The 17,070-nt window shown below is 45.4% G+C and overlaps 1 protein-coding gene across 7 annotated transcripts in view; it reads right to left on the reverse strand.

Moving 5' to 3' along the window:
• Window positions 1-17,070, reverse strand: part of ascc3 (activating signal cointegrator 1 complex subunit 3) — a 160,933-nt gene that overhangs the window by 78,570 nt on the left and 65,293 nt on the right. For all 7 annotated transcript variants that reach the window (XM_085421971.1, XM_085421975.1, XM_085421970.1 and 4 more), the window contains 3 exons: window positions 14,173-14,376; window positions 12,518-12,658; window positions 1,829-1,993 (listed from right to left, as the gene is read on the reverse strand). In XM_085421971.1, the coding sequence (XP_085278097.1) occupies window positions 1,829-1,993; window positions 12,518-12,658; window positions 14,173-14,376 (510 nt within the window). The remainder of the gene's footprint in view (window positions 1-1,828; window positions 1,994-12,517; window positions 12,659-14,172; window positions 14,377-17,070) is intronic.

The raw sequence follows: 17,070 nt of genomic DNA on the forward strand, positions 1-17,070 counted from the left end.
CAGACAGTGAACTGATGATTGCTTATCACAGCAACAACATGCCAGAGGGACTGGATGTGTCTGAAACATGACTGGGACCTGTTTGCATCAACTGGACACAAAGACCAAACATCAGAACTTGTTTTTCAAAGACTGTATATTTAATGAAAAATGTAAATTATCAAGTGGGATCATGAGGTGATGTGCTTTGCCTACAGAGAACACTGTGGCCACAGCGTCCATGCTGCTCTACCCCACTTGAAGCTGCACACGGCTGCTCCTACCATTATCCTCCAGGGCCGCCACAATCGATTATTCTGATAGTCGACTAGTCACCGATTATTTTTGCGATTAGTCGACTAATCAGATCATCATCCATTGGAGTAAAACTACAGCTTATTGCACCAGCAGCATCTGCTCTTATATAACTATCATTAGCTTACAGCTTTAAGTGTTTACGGTCTGTGCTAACTAAAAATAAAGACAAGATGATAGTTTATTACATTTTAATGAAATCTGCAGATTGTTTGAAGTTTAATAAACTCCTTGCTATCTAAAATATAACAGGACACCGGAGTAAACTCTGAGCATCTCACACTTCTGATAATCAGCTGTCTGCTTGACGTTTATTCAGCTGTGTGAAAACTTTAATCTCAGCCAAACCGATTTACTCAGGAACAAATAAATACTAAAAAAAGCCAAACAATAACATTTTAAGTTATCTAAGTGACTCATATATCATGTTTAACCTGAGTAGGAAAGACGGCGGTGGGTTTGAAAACGATTTGCCGGGAGTCCGGTGTTCTCACGGCTCTAGTGACCCTTGACCTCCCGGCTCGCTATCGAGCTAGTGGGTAACAGACGTCTCCGAAAACGTCGGAGCGCTTTTGAAAATATGTGGTGTCCTGATAAACTGAGCAGATATTTGAGGTTTACACAGCTACATTCTCCATGAGAATATGTTAAACGTTTATTTTGTGACCCAGAAAGAATAATAAGAGTAAAGTTAAAACTAACTAGCTGCCGCCATTGTTGGAAACTAAGCTGGGCCGCGCTATGAATTCTGGGACACAGCTTCTTCTTCTTCGGGGTTTAACGGCAGCTGGCATCCTTGTACATGCAGTGCTGCCATCTTCTGTTTCAGTCCGTTATTACACTCTTAAATCCTGCTACTTATTCCTGCGTCTTTTGGGATCTTACAAAGCTTCAAACGAGGCGCCGACTATTAAATTAGCCGTCGACGATTTTTATAGTCGACGTAATCGTGACTAGCCGACTGTGGGGGGCCAGACTCAGTACTGGCCCCCCACAGGGCTAGAGCCCCCTGCTCCACACTCACCACAGTAACACCTTTGTTAAGTTTGCAGACGGTGGTGGGACTCATTTCTGGAGGGATGAGCACGCCTACAGGGATGAGGTGGAGCAGCTGACAGCGTGATGTAGGAACAACAATTTGGTCTTGAACACCACAAAGACCCCTGAAAACATCCAGATGAACAGAATCTACATTTTAGGATTTCCTCACCTGGATGATTGCGCGTGCATCGAGACATCAGGGAGGACCTGACATGGGAAACACCGCTGAGGTAGTGAAGAAGCTCCGAATAAGACCCGACTCTCAGAGAGAATCACACCCTGACTAACTGCTCAGCTTTTCAGAGATCCCACAGTTCCCACAGAGCAGGCCATCACGTCTGGGACTTTGTCCCCTTGATAATAAACACCTTCACTTAGAAACTGCATTTTGTGTTTAATGGTGTTGTCTTTGACTATTTTAATTTGTTTGATGATCTGAAACATTGAAGTGAGAAATATGAACTGAGGACGGGGAACGAGGAGGAACACTAACCTGTCTGATGGTCCGGGCCACCAGACTCTCAAGAACCGGGCCTCGATCTTCATGCAATAGATGGACTTCATCCAAGATGAGGAGCCGCACAATCTGTGACAGAGCCACATCGCCAACACTCTTCCTGGTCACAACGTCCCACTTCTCCGGAGTCGTCACCAACATCTGAAAACAGGACAAGGTCCTCTATAGATGATCATGCGTTTCTCCCCTTCAAGAACATGTTCTATAATAAAATGTATGTTTCTCCAGTAAAACGAAAGGAAGTGCAACATCAGCAAACCTGAAAAACTAAACAAAGAATCAAACATGACACGAGCCACTGCTGCAGAGCCTCATAGTGCGTATGGTGCATTTGTCTGTAATGTATTTGACAAACATCGTCCTTTAGTGGAAATCACTGAAAAGCATCACGGCTCAAATAGGCCACGGATCACAAAGGCGACAGATGAACAGAAATAATCTATGTAAGAGATTTATTAAGTACAAGTCATATAAAAATAGATTAGTAAATATTAAAAGTACTACCACACATTATTGGAGCAAAGCAGGAGTGGATCACAACAAACATGGAGGTTACTAAATCGTATAATCAAAAAGGGCTCGAAAAACAAGACATCCAGAATATCTTAGAAAAGATGAAGATTGTGCTTCATAAAATTAACGACACTGCAAATGAACTGAATGATTTCTTTGGACATGTTGGCTTTAATGTAGCACAAGAAATTCAAGAGTTAAGAAATAATAATGAGCTAAATAAACACATTACTCAGTTCATTGGTGCTGTGAGTCACAGAGGAATACTTGATGTTCTGAAGACAACTTTAAAAAGGCCACTGATTGTTTCAGTATTGACGTGATATTAGTTAAACGTATTGTAGCATAGTGCAAACTTTCACATACATGTGTAACCTGGTACGTTTCCCTCCAAAATGGAAAAAGCCACAGAGAGGGTTAGGGTTACCCACAACCGACTACAGATCAATAACTCCACAGTTCTCAGAAATCTTAGGAAAATGATCTGTTAATAGACGTGGTAAATATATTGAGAAACATAATAAGTGCGGATATGCAACAGATAATAAGGAACATACTGCTGGTGTTTTATACACTTTAACATTGATCATATTATATTACTGAATGAACTAGACAGATATGGCATAAGAGGGATCGCATACACGTGCATGAAAAGTTACCTGGATCAATACGTGCAAATCTAATCAGCTGAAGGTAACCTGTGGTGTTCCTCAGGGCTCTGTGCTGGGCCCTAAACGATTCATGTTATATATAAATGTGTATTGTTTGCTGATGATACCACTGTGCATCAATCAGATAAAAACCTAGAACAGCTTCTGACTGCAGTGGAAACGGAGGTAACTGTTATTGTTAAATATAAAACAAAATGTATTATTTTTGGCACCAGACAAATGAAACGTGGCTAAAATCAGGGTTGAGCTGAAACTGAAAGAGTGAACGAGAATAAATGTGTTGGAGTGATAACTGATGATAAGCTGAGCTGGAAGTCTCATATGAACCATGTGAAACAAAACCTGTCAAAAACCATTAGCTGTTAGCTATGTAGAGAATAACCAAGCAAAGCATGAGCTGAACAAGAAATCATTACTTTATTGTTCTCTGCTTCTCCAAATATGACTTATTGTCTAGAGACACGGGCTAATGCATAGCCAATAGCTTTCTGATTAGCCTGATCTGGTGTGGCGGATCATTGACAGATCTGAATGCTCGTCAAAATAAATCAATTTTAAAAGTGTGTAGACGGTAATCTGGATACAGATCCCTTTATATACAGTGACAGTGTGAAGAGCTGCACCTTATTTTTCATCGTATAGTAAAGTTCTGTATTTACATGTAAAGGTTTGTAGGTTACATCCCTCCATCCTGGGCATGAGCGCTCTTGGATTGAGCCCAGGCTGTTGGGCTGCTGCGGTCCTGGGCTGCAGGGTAACGACTGACTCGGTCATCTACGGACGTCTCGGACACGTCAGTGAAAAGAGGAGCTGAACCCCACTTCATAGTGAGCTGGACAGACGCTGCACAGGCCTGGTAGATCCAAGAGTTTGATAAGAGTGTGCTGCAGTTTCTTACAGCGACCTCCAACTCCCACCTCCACCAAGAGCTTAGTTGGCGTGTAGGCCTGTGGGGGCTGAACCCCGGCTGACAGGTACAGGTGGGCCAGCTGGATTACAGCCTTGTGGCTGCCGAGGCAGAGACTCGAGAGTGGGAGTTTAGTGAGGCCATGGAAGTGTTCAGTTTGCCCACAGTGTGGTCGGACTCGGTGTTGTAGCTGTGCCTCTGTACACCACCACAGCTGTTTAGGAATTACTGCCATTTTTATGCAAAGTCCCCCACCGTCAGAGACTGAACAAGAACTACACGACGGCAAGTGAGGCCTGTTCCCTTCACCTGCCTGACTGATTCTAAGCAGCTGTGAGTGTTGAACTCCTTCAGTAGCTGTTCACGCTCGGCATGAGCACAGCTGTGAGAGAAGCAGGTCCTCATTAGGCTGAGAAAAATGGTAAAAATGGTCAAAAGGCCTATATTTGTATAGCGCTTTACTTTGTCCCTAAGGACCCCAAAGCGCTTTACACTACATTCACCCATCCACACATTCACACACTGGTGATGGCAGCCACATGTAGCCACAGCTGCCCTGGGCGCACTGACAGAGGCAGAACTAAAGCCAACAGAGGTCAGATAAACAGTGTGGTACAGTAAAGAGAAGCAACGTGCTGGCCAGCTCAGCAACACCAGAATTAAATTTAAAAAAATCACAAAACACAAATTAAGTGGATGACGTTAAAATTGTGTCCTTGGTCTCAAACGTCTCAACAGCCAAGACGAAGGTGTGTTACTTCAACTCAACAAGAAAGTGATTGGATACGATTTCACAAAGTAAGAATGACCCACAGCATCAGTCACGGTCAGTCACCTGACCAAGGCCCTACACAGCTGACACAGCTCTGACAGACAGAGTCACGTCCGTCACACGTACTGGCTGAACTGGTTTTGGAAGAACTCAAGTTTATGAATGGAACTGAAAAAACAACAACAGACAAACAAACCCACAACAGATTGTTGTTAGTTAGCGGGGAGATGCAGGACTGTCTACATGAATTTATTTCACTGTTGTCATGGCAACGTGCACTTTCCTTTCACATCATCTGTTCTCATCTCTCTCAGCTCCTGGTGACACTACGACAGCACCGGCCACGCCCACGTTGAAAAGCCACTAATGAATATATCAGCTGTGCTAGCACTGGCATAATGCTTACACACGCACCAATCAGCTGGTATTTGTTTACTCGAACACATCTGGAAACATCTAGAACATCGGTCACACCAAGACTCCCACGCTGTTTGAAGCCAAAGCAGCGTCGTTCCAACAGATGATCTTAGATTGATGGGCGGTCACTGCACAGGTGCCCACAGATCTGCTCCATCACAGTAATAACAGGTAATGACAGACGTCAGACTGTCCCACTGTGTGCTGAGTTACAGTACGCACCCTGTGCCCGTCGATGACGTGAGTCTGTGACGGCACGATCAGTATAAACGCTGCTACTTTGCCTCTCAGACTAATTACATTGAAGAGCATCAGCATATCTTTCTGAATCAAATGACAACAGAAAGCTTCTCTGCACACGTCTTAGTATCTGCAGCTTCCCGTGCGATATTTGTCTCTGTTTGAGGAAAAAATACTACAATGCCTAATTAATGGAGTGTGAACCTGTTGGAGGATGTGCAGATTCCTATTAAAGTCTTCCTGTAAAAGCAGTTCATTAAATTCCCTCTAGTTTGCATTTAAATCAATCTATCCAGCCATTAGAGACGCTCACAGGAAAGGAAGCGCATGCTCCTAATTGGACGTACTGGTTAATTTAAATGGAGGCTCTGGCAATTGGAGCAGATGCCAAAGTGCTTTTTTAATTGCTTTACAAACACACACGAGGAGGTGCAGAGAAAACATGTAATTGTTTTCCTTAATGGTGTTATTTAGCCAGTTAATCAAATGATCGCTGCAGGACTGCAATCAACCCTCGAAATTGGCTCATTCTTCATATTTCATAGAAGAAAATGTAAGTTAAGGTTTCTCAAATGTGACAATTTAATCAGACAAATTCACACACATGAGAAATAAAGTGGCCAAGAAAAATGGTTCTTTTCAAACATTAATTACTGAATTAGAGCAAAGAGACAACCTGCTTATCAAATATGTAACCAACATGTCAGAGCCGAGGGCTGGAGGACCAGCAGCCTTACTGGATGCAGACGGTCGGGCATCACCAGAGAAATGACCCAAAAACAAACTCACTGATTTAATTACTATAAAAAACAAAACTCAGTGACTTTGTATTTTTACAATGAGCAGCTGATTACTGAGTGAAGTATAACTGTGACTGATTCTTAGACTACGAGCCGGCTTCGCGTGATTTACGGTGGGTCTGTGTTCATGTGTGGACAGAAACATTTAGTTACATCCGGCTGACATTCCTCACCGTTCCTGTGCACAGATGGATGCCTGTGGCCCCCTTTGGGAATACTTAGGCTGAAACATGTTCAGCGTTGGGAGACACCAGTGACATTTCCTGCAGCACTTCCAAGGAAACCTTGTTACCATATCATCAGACACTATATGAGACGGGACTTTACGCCATTTATCTGGATGTGCCGAGTACATCTGATGGACTGCTGATTTGTTCCTTATTCCTGATCTTTACACACATAACACACACACACTTTACAAACGTTCACACAGGTTTCTGAAAGTCGTTCAGTAAACCTGGTTGATGTTACAACGAGCTTCTGTGCACACAGAGGCTGAAAACAAACTCGGTGCTGCTGGATTCATGGTCATTGCAGCAGTTTTTTATTGTACTGCACTTTTATTGACAATGATGACTGTAATATTTTCCATAGACAACAGATCAGATCCCTTCATGTCTCTGCTTCATCTGCAGTCACTGTGGGTGTAATGAACACACAGCAAACACACAGTCACAGTATCAGTTATTGATTCATTAGAAATGCTCCAAAAACAACCAAAGCACATGCAGACGTCCACGGCAGCCGTGGGAAACTACACAAAACTATTTCTGTAAATACCACCAGTGTTGGTCAAGTTACCTGAAAAAAGTAATCAGTAACTAATTACTGATTGCTTCCCCCAAAAAGTAATCCCATTACTTTACTGATTACTTATTTTCAAAAGTAATTAGTTACGTAAACACGATTTACAACCTGAATAGGTGATAAAGTGATAGATCTTTCAGCCCAATTCTACTTTTTCTGCATAATCCATCATACAAAATGTAATCAAATGGAAAAGTCTCTTTTTTTTAACTTGTTTTATCAGTTTTAATCTTTTAATTTTATGCATCAAGCAAAAATTTAATTATATGCAACATTCTCTGACTGGAAGAAATTAGTTTAACATTTAAACCTATTTTCTGCACATTCCAGCACATAAAATAAAATATTTTTTGTGTTTACACTCAGTCTTTCAAATAGATGCAAGTAAAACACAGCAGAAAATAAATAAAGTCAAAGACTCAGCGGTCCTGTTGCTCTATTTTCACCTGTAAAGCAGGAGTGGGGCAGGCGGAGGGTTACCCTGGTGCAGGTGTGCCGCGGTCAGTGGAAGAATCCGCGAGTTTCTCTGTGAGTTTCCCATTACGTCGTAGCTACTCGGTGCTTGCTGGAAGTTTAGGGGTTTTTTTCGCTGTAAAAAGAAGTTTTCTTCCCACGCACAACGGACGCTAATGTTTTTGTCACTTTTTATGGAATCAAACTCAAAGTAAGGTCAGTACTTCCACGCTTTAAACGCTGCACGCTCATACTCTCTCTGCACTCGATATGTGATCCATTGTTGATCTGCACACAGCTGTTGTCACGAACGGCGCACTCGCTCACGTCACTGTCGTGAGACATTCTCGCAAAAAATCACGGTTTTAGTAACGCAGTAACGCAGCGTTCCTACGGGAAAGTAACAGTAATCTAATTACCGTTTTTGCAATAGTAATCCCTTACTTTACTCGTTACCGTCTCTGACTACCACAAACATGTACTTAAACAGATAATAGCTGGAGTTTTAATCTGCAGGAAGGGCAGCTGCAGCTACATGCACATCCCCGTGCATCCCTGCAGGTCGCTGCCTGAGTGGGAGGAAGATTGTTGCTCGCTGGTGCGAGCTAAGGTTAGCACGGACACGTGCAGCAACGGCACGACACATCTCGCCAACTCTCAGCACTTAAATACTAATTACTGACATCGCTGAGAGAGCATCAGACAAGCGATGATCACTTGACTGATGGTTACAGTAAGTGCCGTGACTCAGTCCAGCACGGCATTTCAGTAATGACTTGATCTTTCTTCAGCTGCTTTGATGGGCTCTGTCTTTACAGTTTCACCGACCTGCAGTTTGTTCTTGTTTGAACCCAGTTCATGGAGCCTGTTTTGCTTTTTCCCTCGACCAGGAAACACGGACTCATTCTCACACTCGCTGCTGTTTCAGAAAGCTGCGTCGCTGCTCCTTCCTCACTGTCATTAACTCATGTTTCCCCTCTGGACAGAGCAAAGGTGCCCGGACGTCCCCGCATGCCGTCCAAACCACGCTGGCTTCCACATGGCAAAACTCTTTCTGTTTCCATAGTAACTCTGCCGTTACAGGGAGAGGAGCACGTAGGAGGTTGAGGTGGGCGGGTGGACGATGGAGTGGGTCGGTTAGAGAAAAACGTTCACTACATTGTGATATGTTAACAACTAACAGCCTGTCAAGGCCAACTGTAATGAGAACCTTCTCAAAGCTCCACTCTGTGTGCACGAGTCTGTGCGAGCGCGCACGTCGTTACACTCTGATGTGGAAAATCATTTCAGTGGGAACTGCTGCTCTCTCCTGCTGCTTAGTGAGTGGATGACGCTGGATTTGACGAGTGGGAGGAATAAAATAAAAAGGAAAGTGACCAGTAGAGAAGAGCAGCAGAGTGCTCGTATCCTACAATCATTACACTGTCATGTTTTTATATGAAGCCACGCCAATCCAAAGCAGCTACGCTTTTCCCTCTGAGTCACAACTCTGGGGTTTGCTTTGTTTTCAGGTTTGGACACGCACAGTGAGGGAGACAAACGTGATTCATCCTTTCACAAACTCATGAAATGCATCCTTCACTTTCACTTTCAAAGAACGTTTCTGACCCGTGAGGTCGCAGAGACATCCAGGCACTGATACTCACAATAATACGTGATATTGCTGCAGGCGCGAGGGCACCGAGTCGTCCCTCAGGAGCGGTGAGGCTGGCTTTCCACCATGCACTGGTTCCCTCTCTTGCAGGTTCATCGGTGCACGTTTCCCTCCTCCTCGCAGAATCAGAAACTAAGTGGTGTCTTTGTGTGCTTCAGAAACATGCCAGCTGACGGTCCTCTGGAGTCCGTCCAGGTGTTTGGACGTAAAACCCACCACAGCAGTTTCCCAGTGCAGGAGGGGGACGTCCTGATCAGGGTGAACGGCAGACCTGAGGAGAGGGTGGAGCCTGCTACGCTCCAGAACAAGCTTCTGGAGCCAGTGCTGCGGAGCGGTGGAGCGTGGCACCGCACAGATCTACACCAGCCATGTCCACAGCCCTGCTTGCATACTACCAGAAGGATGTGGATGAGGCCTCTGAGAAGGAGATCCAGGACATCCTGATCCAGTACGACAGTGGTGATTTTCCTTCTTTTACCTGATGTGCTGCTTTTGACGATGGTTGTGTAATGATCCCGATAAAGGTCAAAGGGCACAACATGCAAGTTTCATAAAGCACAAGTTCTTAGAAGTATTTGCTTCCCGTCCTTACACTGTCCCGGCAGAAAGCCCACTCTGCTATCAACATCAAAGGTGTGCGATGAAAGGAGCGATGGGACTGAGGGGAGACGCAACAAACCAAGGTTACAGAGCATGACATCACTCGGGCCCACTAACCGTGGATTCAGCTCTGCACTCAACACTTTGTGCAAATGCACGACAAATAAGCCGGTGAAACGGAGGCATTAGAGAGAGCTCAAAGTGAAGCAGTGCTGCAGAGCTGCTCTGAATCTGACTAATCATTCTCTTTGTGTAATCTCATCATATGACCTGATGGAAATGCAGTTTTAAAACACCTTCAGATTAGCTGGAATTGGCCTCATTTCAGACACACACACACTTTGTGCTCATAAGTCCCATGAGACTTATGAAGGGTAAATCTGAGCTGTGCGATCTGTTAAATCCAACTCCTTTGGATTTAACAGATATGCAGGTTTTCCCAGTGTTCCCGCTCCAAGTGTCGTTCAGGTCCAACAGCCTCGACGTCTCTCACAGCCACAGGACTAAACTCTCTCATCATCATCTTTTCTTTGGCTTCATCCTCTTTAACCTAAAGAAACATTACAATTAAAATGCCACCAGCATTTCACTTATTAAACTTACTAAACATGAAATTCAGCTTAAGAAGTGAACATGCGTCATTATTCACACCGGCTGTTTCCTGCATGTAGTCCAGGACACAGCGTCTGCCATATTCATAACAAACAGCAGTTAAACTGCATTTGTATGGGTCAGTTCTGTATTTAAACAGACAGTGCACCCTGCTGTCTGCTGCTCGTTCACTAACAGCACAGCGTGGTGGTGCACAGACCGGCTGAACACAGGCGAGCAGGCTGACGTACGCTGCACAATAACAAAGCATTTGGCTTCAACACACAGACTCATCTCTGGCTTTCTTGCTACATTGCATCTGTATTCACACAGAGGTCTAAATACAGGTGGTGAACAAGCAACAGGTTTAACTAGAATCATGAAAAACATAGAATAGCATCAGTGTAGCTTAAACTCACTGGGAAACTTGCTAGCAGTTTAGCATGACAGCATGGGTTCACCGTCTCTGTAGCAAACCACTAACCCCCTGCACTCCCTGATGCTGGGGCCTCTCTCAGCACACTGAAGGATTAAGCTTCCTGCCACAAAGCAAAGACGGTTCAGGAACACTTTGAGGAGCACAACAACAAGCTGGCTTTGACTTGGCCTCCTGTGCTGGACAGACGCGCCTGATCTGTGGAAGCCCCGCCTCACAGCTTAGCACGATTTAGCAGGTAGTCATGATGCTTTGCCTGATCAGACTATACTCCAGCTTCCTCCCATAATCCAAAGACATGCAGTTAGTGGGGTTAGGATACTGAATGGGTTCATATTGCCCAGAGGTGTGAATGCAAGTTCACATGTGTGTCTGTCTGTGTGCTGGCCGTGACTGCTGACCGCTGCCCGGGACAGATCCAGCCCCCTGTGACCCTGATGAGGATAAGTGGAGGGAGGGTGGATGGATGACACCGATCATTCATCCATCCACCCTCAGCATTTTCACTACTCAGCACCTGCATTATTCACCAGATCTGCCTCCCCACATCACCTGTGTGTCTCCAAAATGAGTAAATGAGAACACCTTTATACGAGAGGCAAAAGCACAGCGACAGAGCAGGACTGTGTAACGTGCACGCCGACAGAGGTGCACGAGGAGATGATCTTGAAGCAACATTTGACCAAATTAAAAACGAGTCTTATTTATTTATTTGACACGCAGAGTGTTACTGGACCAATGTTCTTGTTTTAGATCTGAGTTCTGCCTACATATCCCACCATCAGCAGGAGAGTGTGTCTGAGTACAGCCTGACTTTACAGCACAGGGTTCATCCAACACCCCTCAACCTAAATCCACAGTGCAGCCCTGAACCTGGACCGTCAGTGTAACATTGTTACACGTGTGTATGAGCCACCTTTTAAAATCCTTTCAATGTCAGACTTTGTCACACACACACACACACACACGCACACACACACACACACACACACACAGACACTCACACGCACACGCACACACACACACACACAGACGCACACACACACACACACACACACACGCACGCACGCACGCACGCACACACACACACACACACGCACACACACACACACACACACACACACACACACACACAGACGCACACACACACACACACGCACACACGCACACACACACACACACACACACACACACACACAGACGCACACACACACACACACACACACACACACACAGACACTCACACGCACACGCACACACACACACACACACACACACGCACACACACGCACACACACACACACACAGACGCACACACACACACACACACACACACACACACACACAGACACTCACACGCACACACACACACACACACACACACAGACACTCACACGCACACGCACACACACACACACACACACACACACACACACACACACGCACACACACGCACACACACACACACACACACACACACACACACGCACACACACACGCACACACACACACACACACAGTGACCATAACAATAACAGATATGAACGCTCACTGTGCTCTGTTACACAGCGTGCTTTCACCCATGACCTGCACATGTGATGATGATCAGATTTACAGGTGAGTAATAAGCTCAGTGTGTACAGATTTACTCTAAGGACGATGTCCTAACCCGATCCAGCTGGAGTGCTAGAGGACGTGTAAGGGTAGCAGGCAGAGTTAGCTTGTTTTGTGTAGTGAGCTGTGTGTGTGCGTGCGTGCGTGCGTGCGTGCGTGCGTGCGTGCGTGCGTGTGTGTGTGTGTGTACCTGTGTTCGAAGGATCTCTCCTTTGGTAAGCTGCATGTCTCCAGTGAGTTCTTTCACAGTGATGCCCAGTGGCTCCAGCCGCTTACCAAAGTAGTTCGTCATCTCAGCCGCCAAGGCTTTCATGGGAGCCACATATACGATCTACAGAGAGAGCGGCGTGGAAATGAATGTGAGTGGAGGAGAGAGAGTGGAGCAAGGTTGTAGACGGGGCTGAAAGGACACTGTGGTGATAAATGAGCAAAGAGGGGCAGCATCATTTGTTCCCCAGCTACCAGCACAAATCAGTTTATTGTGAAATGTCACAGCGCTCGCATGGATAAAATGTAATGGTGATGTATGAAAAGCAGCTTTTGTCACTGCTGGTGTTTGTCAGTGTACGAGCTTTTATACAGAACAAAGACTGTCTGCGTTATTGATGTGTGTGTGGATCTGACACTGGGTTTAAGACCAGTGCTTTTAGACCAAGCTGTCAGCACTGCCAGTGTTTCAGAGTCTGTTTCCAACTGTTGCTATTTGTCATTTTGACCACCGCGATCTTCTGCTTTTCTAACCCAGCACTGACAGATGAACTACAGAGACTGGGTGGACGAGCGCCGCGTGGCTTTACAGCGCACACATTCATGAACAGCTGATCATAATAATGAGGTCATCATTATTCACCAATCAAATTTGATAACAAATCATCACTCAGTCATCGGCTCAGCTTCAGCCTCTGAAGAAAACAGCAGAGACTACGTTGTCTTTGCTCAGCACAGACGCATTCATACACATAAACCGTGTCGGGTGTGTGAACATGCAGGCCGATTAGCTCCGCCCACATTAAATGCAGGCTCATTTCTGTGAATGAACATGTTTAAAAGGCATTTAGCATCAACCTTTAATACAAAGGCTGTTTTATGAAACATCACATCTCTGTCACATGTGGCAAAGTTACACTTAGTCCCTCAGTAGATGTGAACTGTAACAGCTGTAGGCAGGAAACTCAAAGTGCTGCAGTTTTCCATCCCTGAAATGCCATTGGCTGATTGTAATAACGTACACTTCTCACAAGAGTTAAGGGGACACTCGACCCAAAGTCAGAACTACACCCCTGAACCTGCTTTGGTACCTATCAGAGTAATGGTTTGGTGGGCGGTGCCAGCAGCCCACCGCTCTCCCCTTACACTTCCTGTCTGTTGATGCTTGTCGTTCGTTTCCTTCTCAGCAGTGACAGCATGAGATGGTACCGTTACACTGACTGCTTTAGTATTTAGCATCATCAGTGCTGTAGATCCTTTCAGACTCACAAGACAATCCAGGGAAACGTCATTACTGGAGTGAAACAACACGCAAACTGTTCAAATCAACCGAACAAACTAAGCATCTTAAAGGAAGTCCCATGACTCCAGCTCCCCTTGACTTCAACCTATCAGAGCAGTCCTATTAACTCCCTGCCTGAAATCTCAGCGAGTGATCTGAATCCCTGCAGGGCTTGTGTGAAACTTCACCAGGGAGCAAACTGAATCTCCAGGACTCGTGTTCAAAGGCTCCGAGCCGGAGTGACACTACAAACAGGAAGCAGTTATCACAAAGACATCTTTCCTTGACAGATCAGTACACTACAGCCGTTTCAGCATAAACAGCACTAATAAGTGTAGCTGATGTGTGCATCGCACCTTGAATTCATCTTTCTTAATGACGCCACCGGGCTGCAAGTGCTGACGGATTTCATGGAGAACTGTCAGCATGGCGATGTTGGTCTTGCCAGCACCGGTTGGAGCACAGATCAGGAGGTTCTCATTGGTGTTGTAGGCCGTCTCGAACACTATGGACTGAATCCTGTTCAGGCGCTTCATGCCCTTGAACACCAGCTGCCCAATCTGTGGAAATAAGACAAGCACACAGAATTATGACCCCTGAAAACCACGTGTTCGAATATGTGTGATCAGCAGTGCTGTTACTTTGTGACCGTCCCGTGTCAGCGCACAGAGTGTCTGTCAAACAAACACCAAAGGACCACAGACACAGGAGATGTATTTGCAACCCACATGTGTGCTGTAGTGGGTGTGGACATATGAGGTCCCGCCCCCTGCCCCCCTCACACACAAGCTCCCACCCTTTGATATGCAACAGGAATGTAGACGCTAACAGTCAGTGTATCATTTTATCACTTTGTAACAAATAAGGATTAGTGATAAGCACCTTTGAAACACTGGCACAGGAGAGGAGGGAGGGAAGTCTTCACCATGACACTTATACTGGGACTATAAGCTGTACTGGGACTCACTAACACACTGAAGCACAGAGGCTAAGGTTGGCCTGTGCAGTCTGACCTGGCTGCAGTGAAGCTCGCAGGACTTTCACACACACGGTGTGAATACTTCTGAACTTTCTATTTTCAATAAAATGTTAGCACACTGACTGATGAGGTGCTGCCCATGTTTAGATATAACATGGTCAGGTTACATTGAATTTCTATCCATGCATCAACATGATCCATGTGGCTGAGTAATAATAAAGCAATAATGCTGCTAATTCCTGTCTGAAGCCACTGATGTCAGTTATCACTGATGTCGTTTGTCATTTATTCTGAAGAGACCAACAGAATCACTGTGCTGCACTTGTTCCATCACATCTGTGCAGACGTGAAGCTTCTGCATATGCAGGCCATGAATCTGAGACGTGGCGTTCTGACTGACGGGCACCGCGTGTGCCAGAAGACATTGCTTTTCTACTGTCAGCACAAAACCACCGTACACATATTCTCCATCAAACTGGCAACACCCATGTATATTTAATGTTAAAATCTGAATTCATAATGCATGCGCACTGACTAATTCTGCAAGTCAACACGCTCCTTTCTGCTAAATAAAAGGCAGGCTATTTGAATCCCGCCCACTGTGATGACCCCCACTGTGGCTGTGACTGTGATTCTTGTGGTATTTTGGGTTCAGATAAACTGAGCAGATTCTGGTTGTGCCGTTAAACTAAATAAAGACTTAGGGCCGTACCTGTACAACAAACCCTGGTAGGCACTGACGCAGCTCAGGACGGGTTGCCCTTGGCAACTAGATCTGGGCCAATGCCAACTATTCAGTGCAGTCGCTGGCAACTGCATTTTTTATGACAGAAACATGCTGCAGACTCCTGACATGCAGTACAGACAGGTGATCAGTTACAGCCCGTGTCAGTGACTCAGTGTGAACACAAACTGGAAAATTAAAAAGCATGAAGGAGGACGAGTGCTGAGACGAGCTGCCACTCAACCTGGCCTCTGTCCGCCTTCACCATGGCAACAGAGTGTGGGTGATGGCCCTCAATCTACACTGCCTCTGATAAGGACGGAAACACCCACTGTGAAGGACAGGTGGTGCCACACACACACACACACACACACACAGTACAAACACACACACACACACACAGTACAAACACACACACACACACACAGTACAAACACACACACACACACACACACATTACAAACACACACACACACAGTACAAACACACACACACACACACACACACACACACACACACACACACAGTACAAACACACACACACACAGTACAAACACACACACACACACACACACACACACACACACACACAGTACAAACACACACACACACACACACACACACACAGTACAAACACACACACACACACACACACACACACACACACACACAGTACAAACACACACACACACACACACACACACAGTACAAACACACACACACACACACACACACACAAACACACACACACACACACAAACACACACACACAGTACAAACACACACACACACACACACAGTACAAACACACACACACACACACACACACACACAGTACAAACACACACACACACACACACACACACACACAAACACACACACACACACAGTACAAACACACACACACACACACACACACAGTACAAACACACACACACACACACACACACACACACACACACACACACACACAGTACAAACACACACACACACACACAGTACAAACACACACACACACACACACACACTACACACACACACACACACACACACACACACACACACACACACACAGTACAAACACACACACACACACACACACACACACACAGTACAAACACACACACACACACACAGTACAAACACACACACACACACACACAGTACAAACACACACACACACACACACACACAGTACAAACACACACACACACACACACACACACACACAGTACAAACACACACACACACACACACAGTACAAACACACACACACACAGTACAAACACACACACACACACACACACACACACACAGTACAAACACACACACACACACACAGTACAAACACACACACACACACACACACACACAGTACAAACACACACACACACACACACACACACACACACACACACACACACACAGTACAAACACACACACACACACACACAGTACAAACACACACACACACACACACACACACACACACACACACACACACACACACACACAAACACACAGTACAAACACACACACACACACACACAC

Source organism: Rhamphochromis longiceps, linkage group LG11, assembly GCF_057381845.1.
Source record: "Rhamphochromis longiceps isolate RC_006_pf linkage group LG11, R_longiceps_female_GT1.1, whole genome shotgun sequence".
NCBI classification, from domain to species: Eukaryota; Metazoa; Chordata; class Actinopteri; order Cichliformes; family Cichlidae; genus Rhamphochromis; species Rhamphochromis longiceps.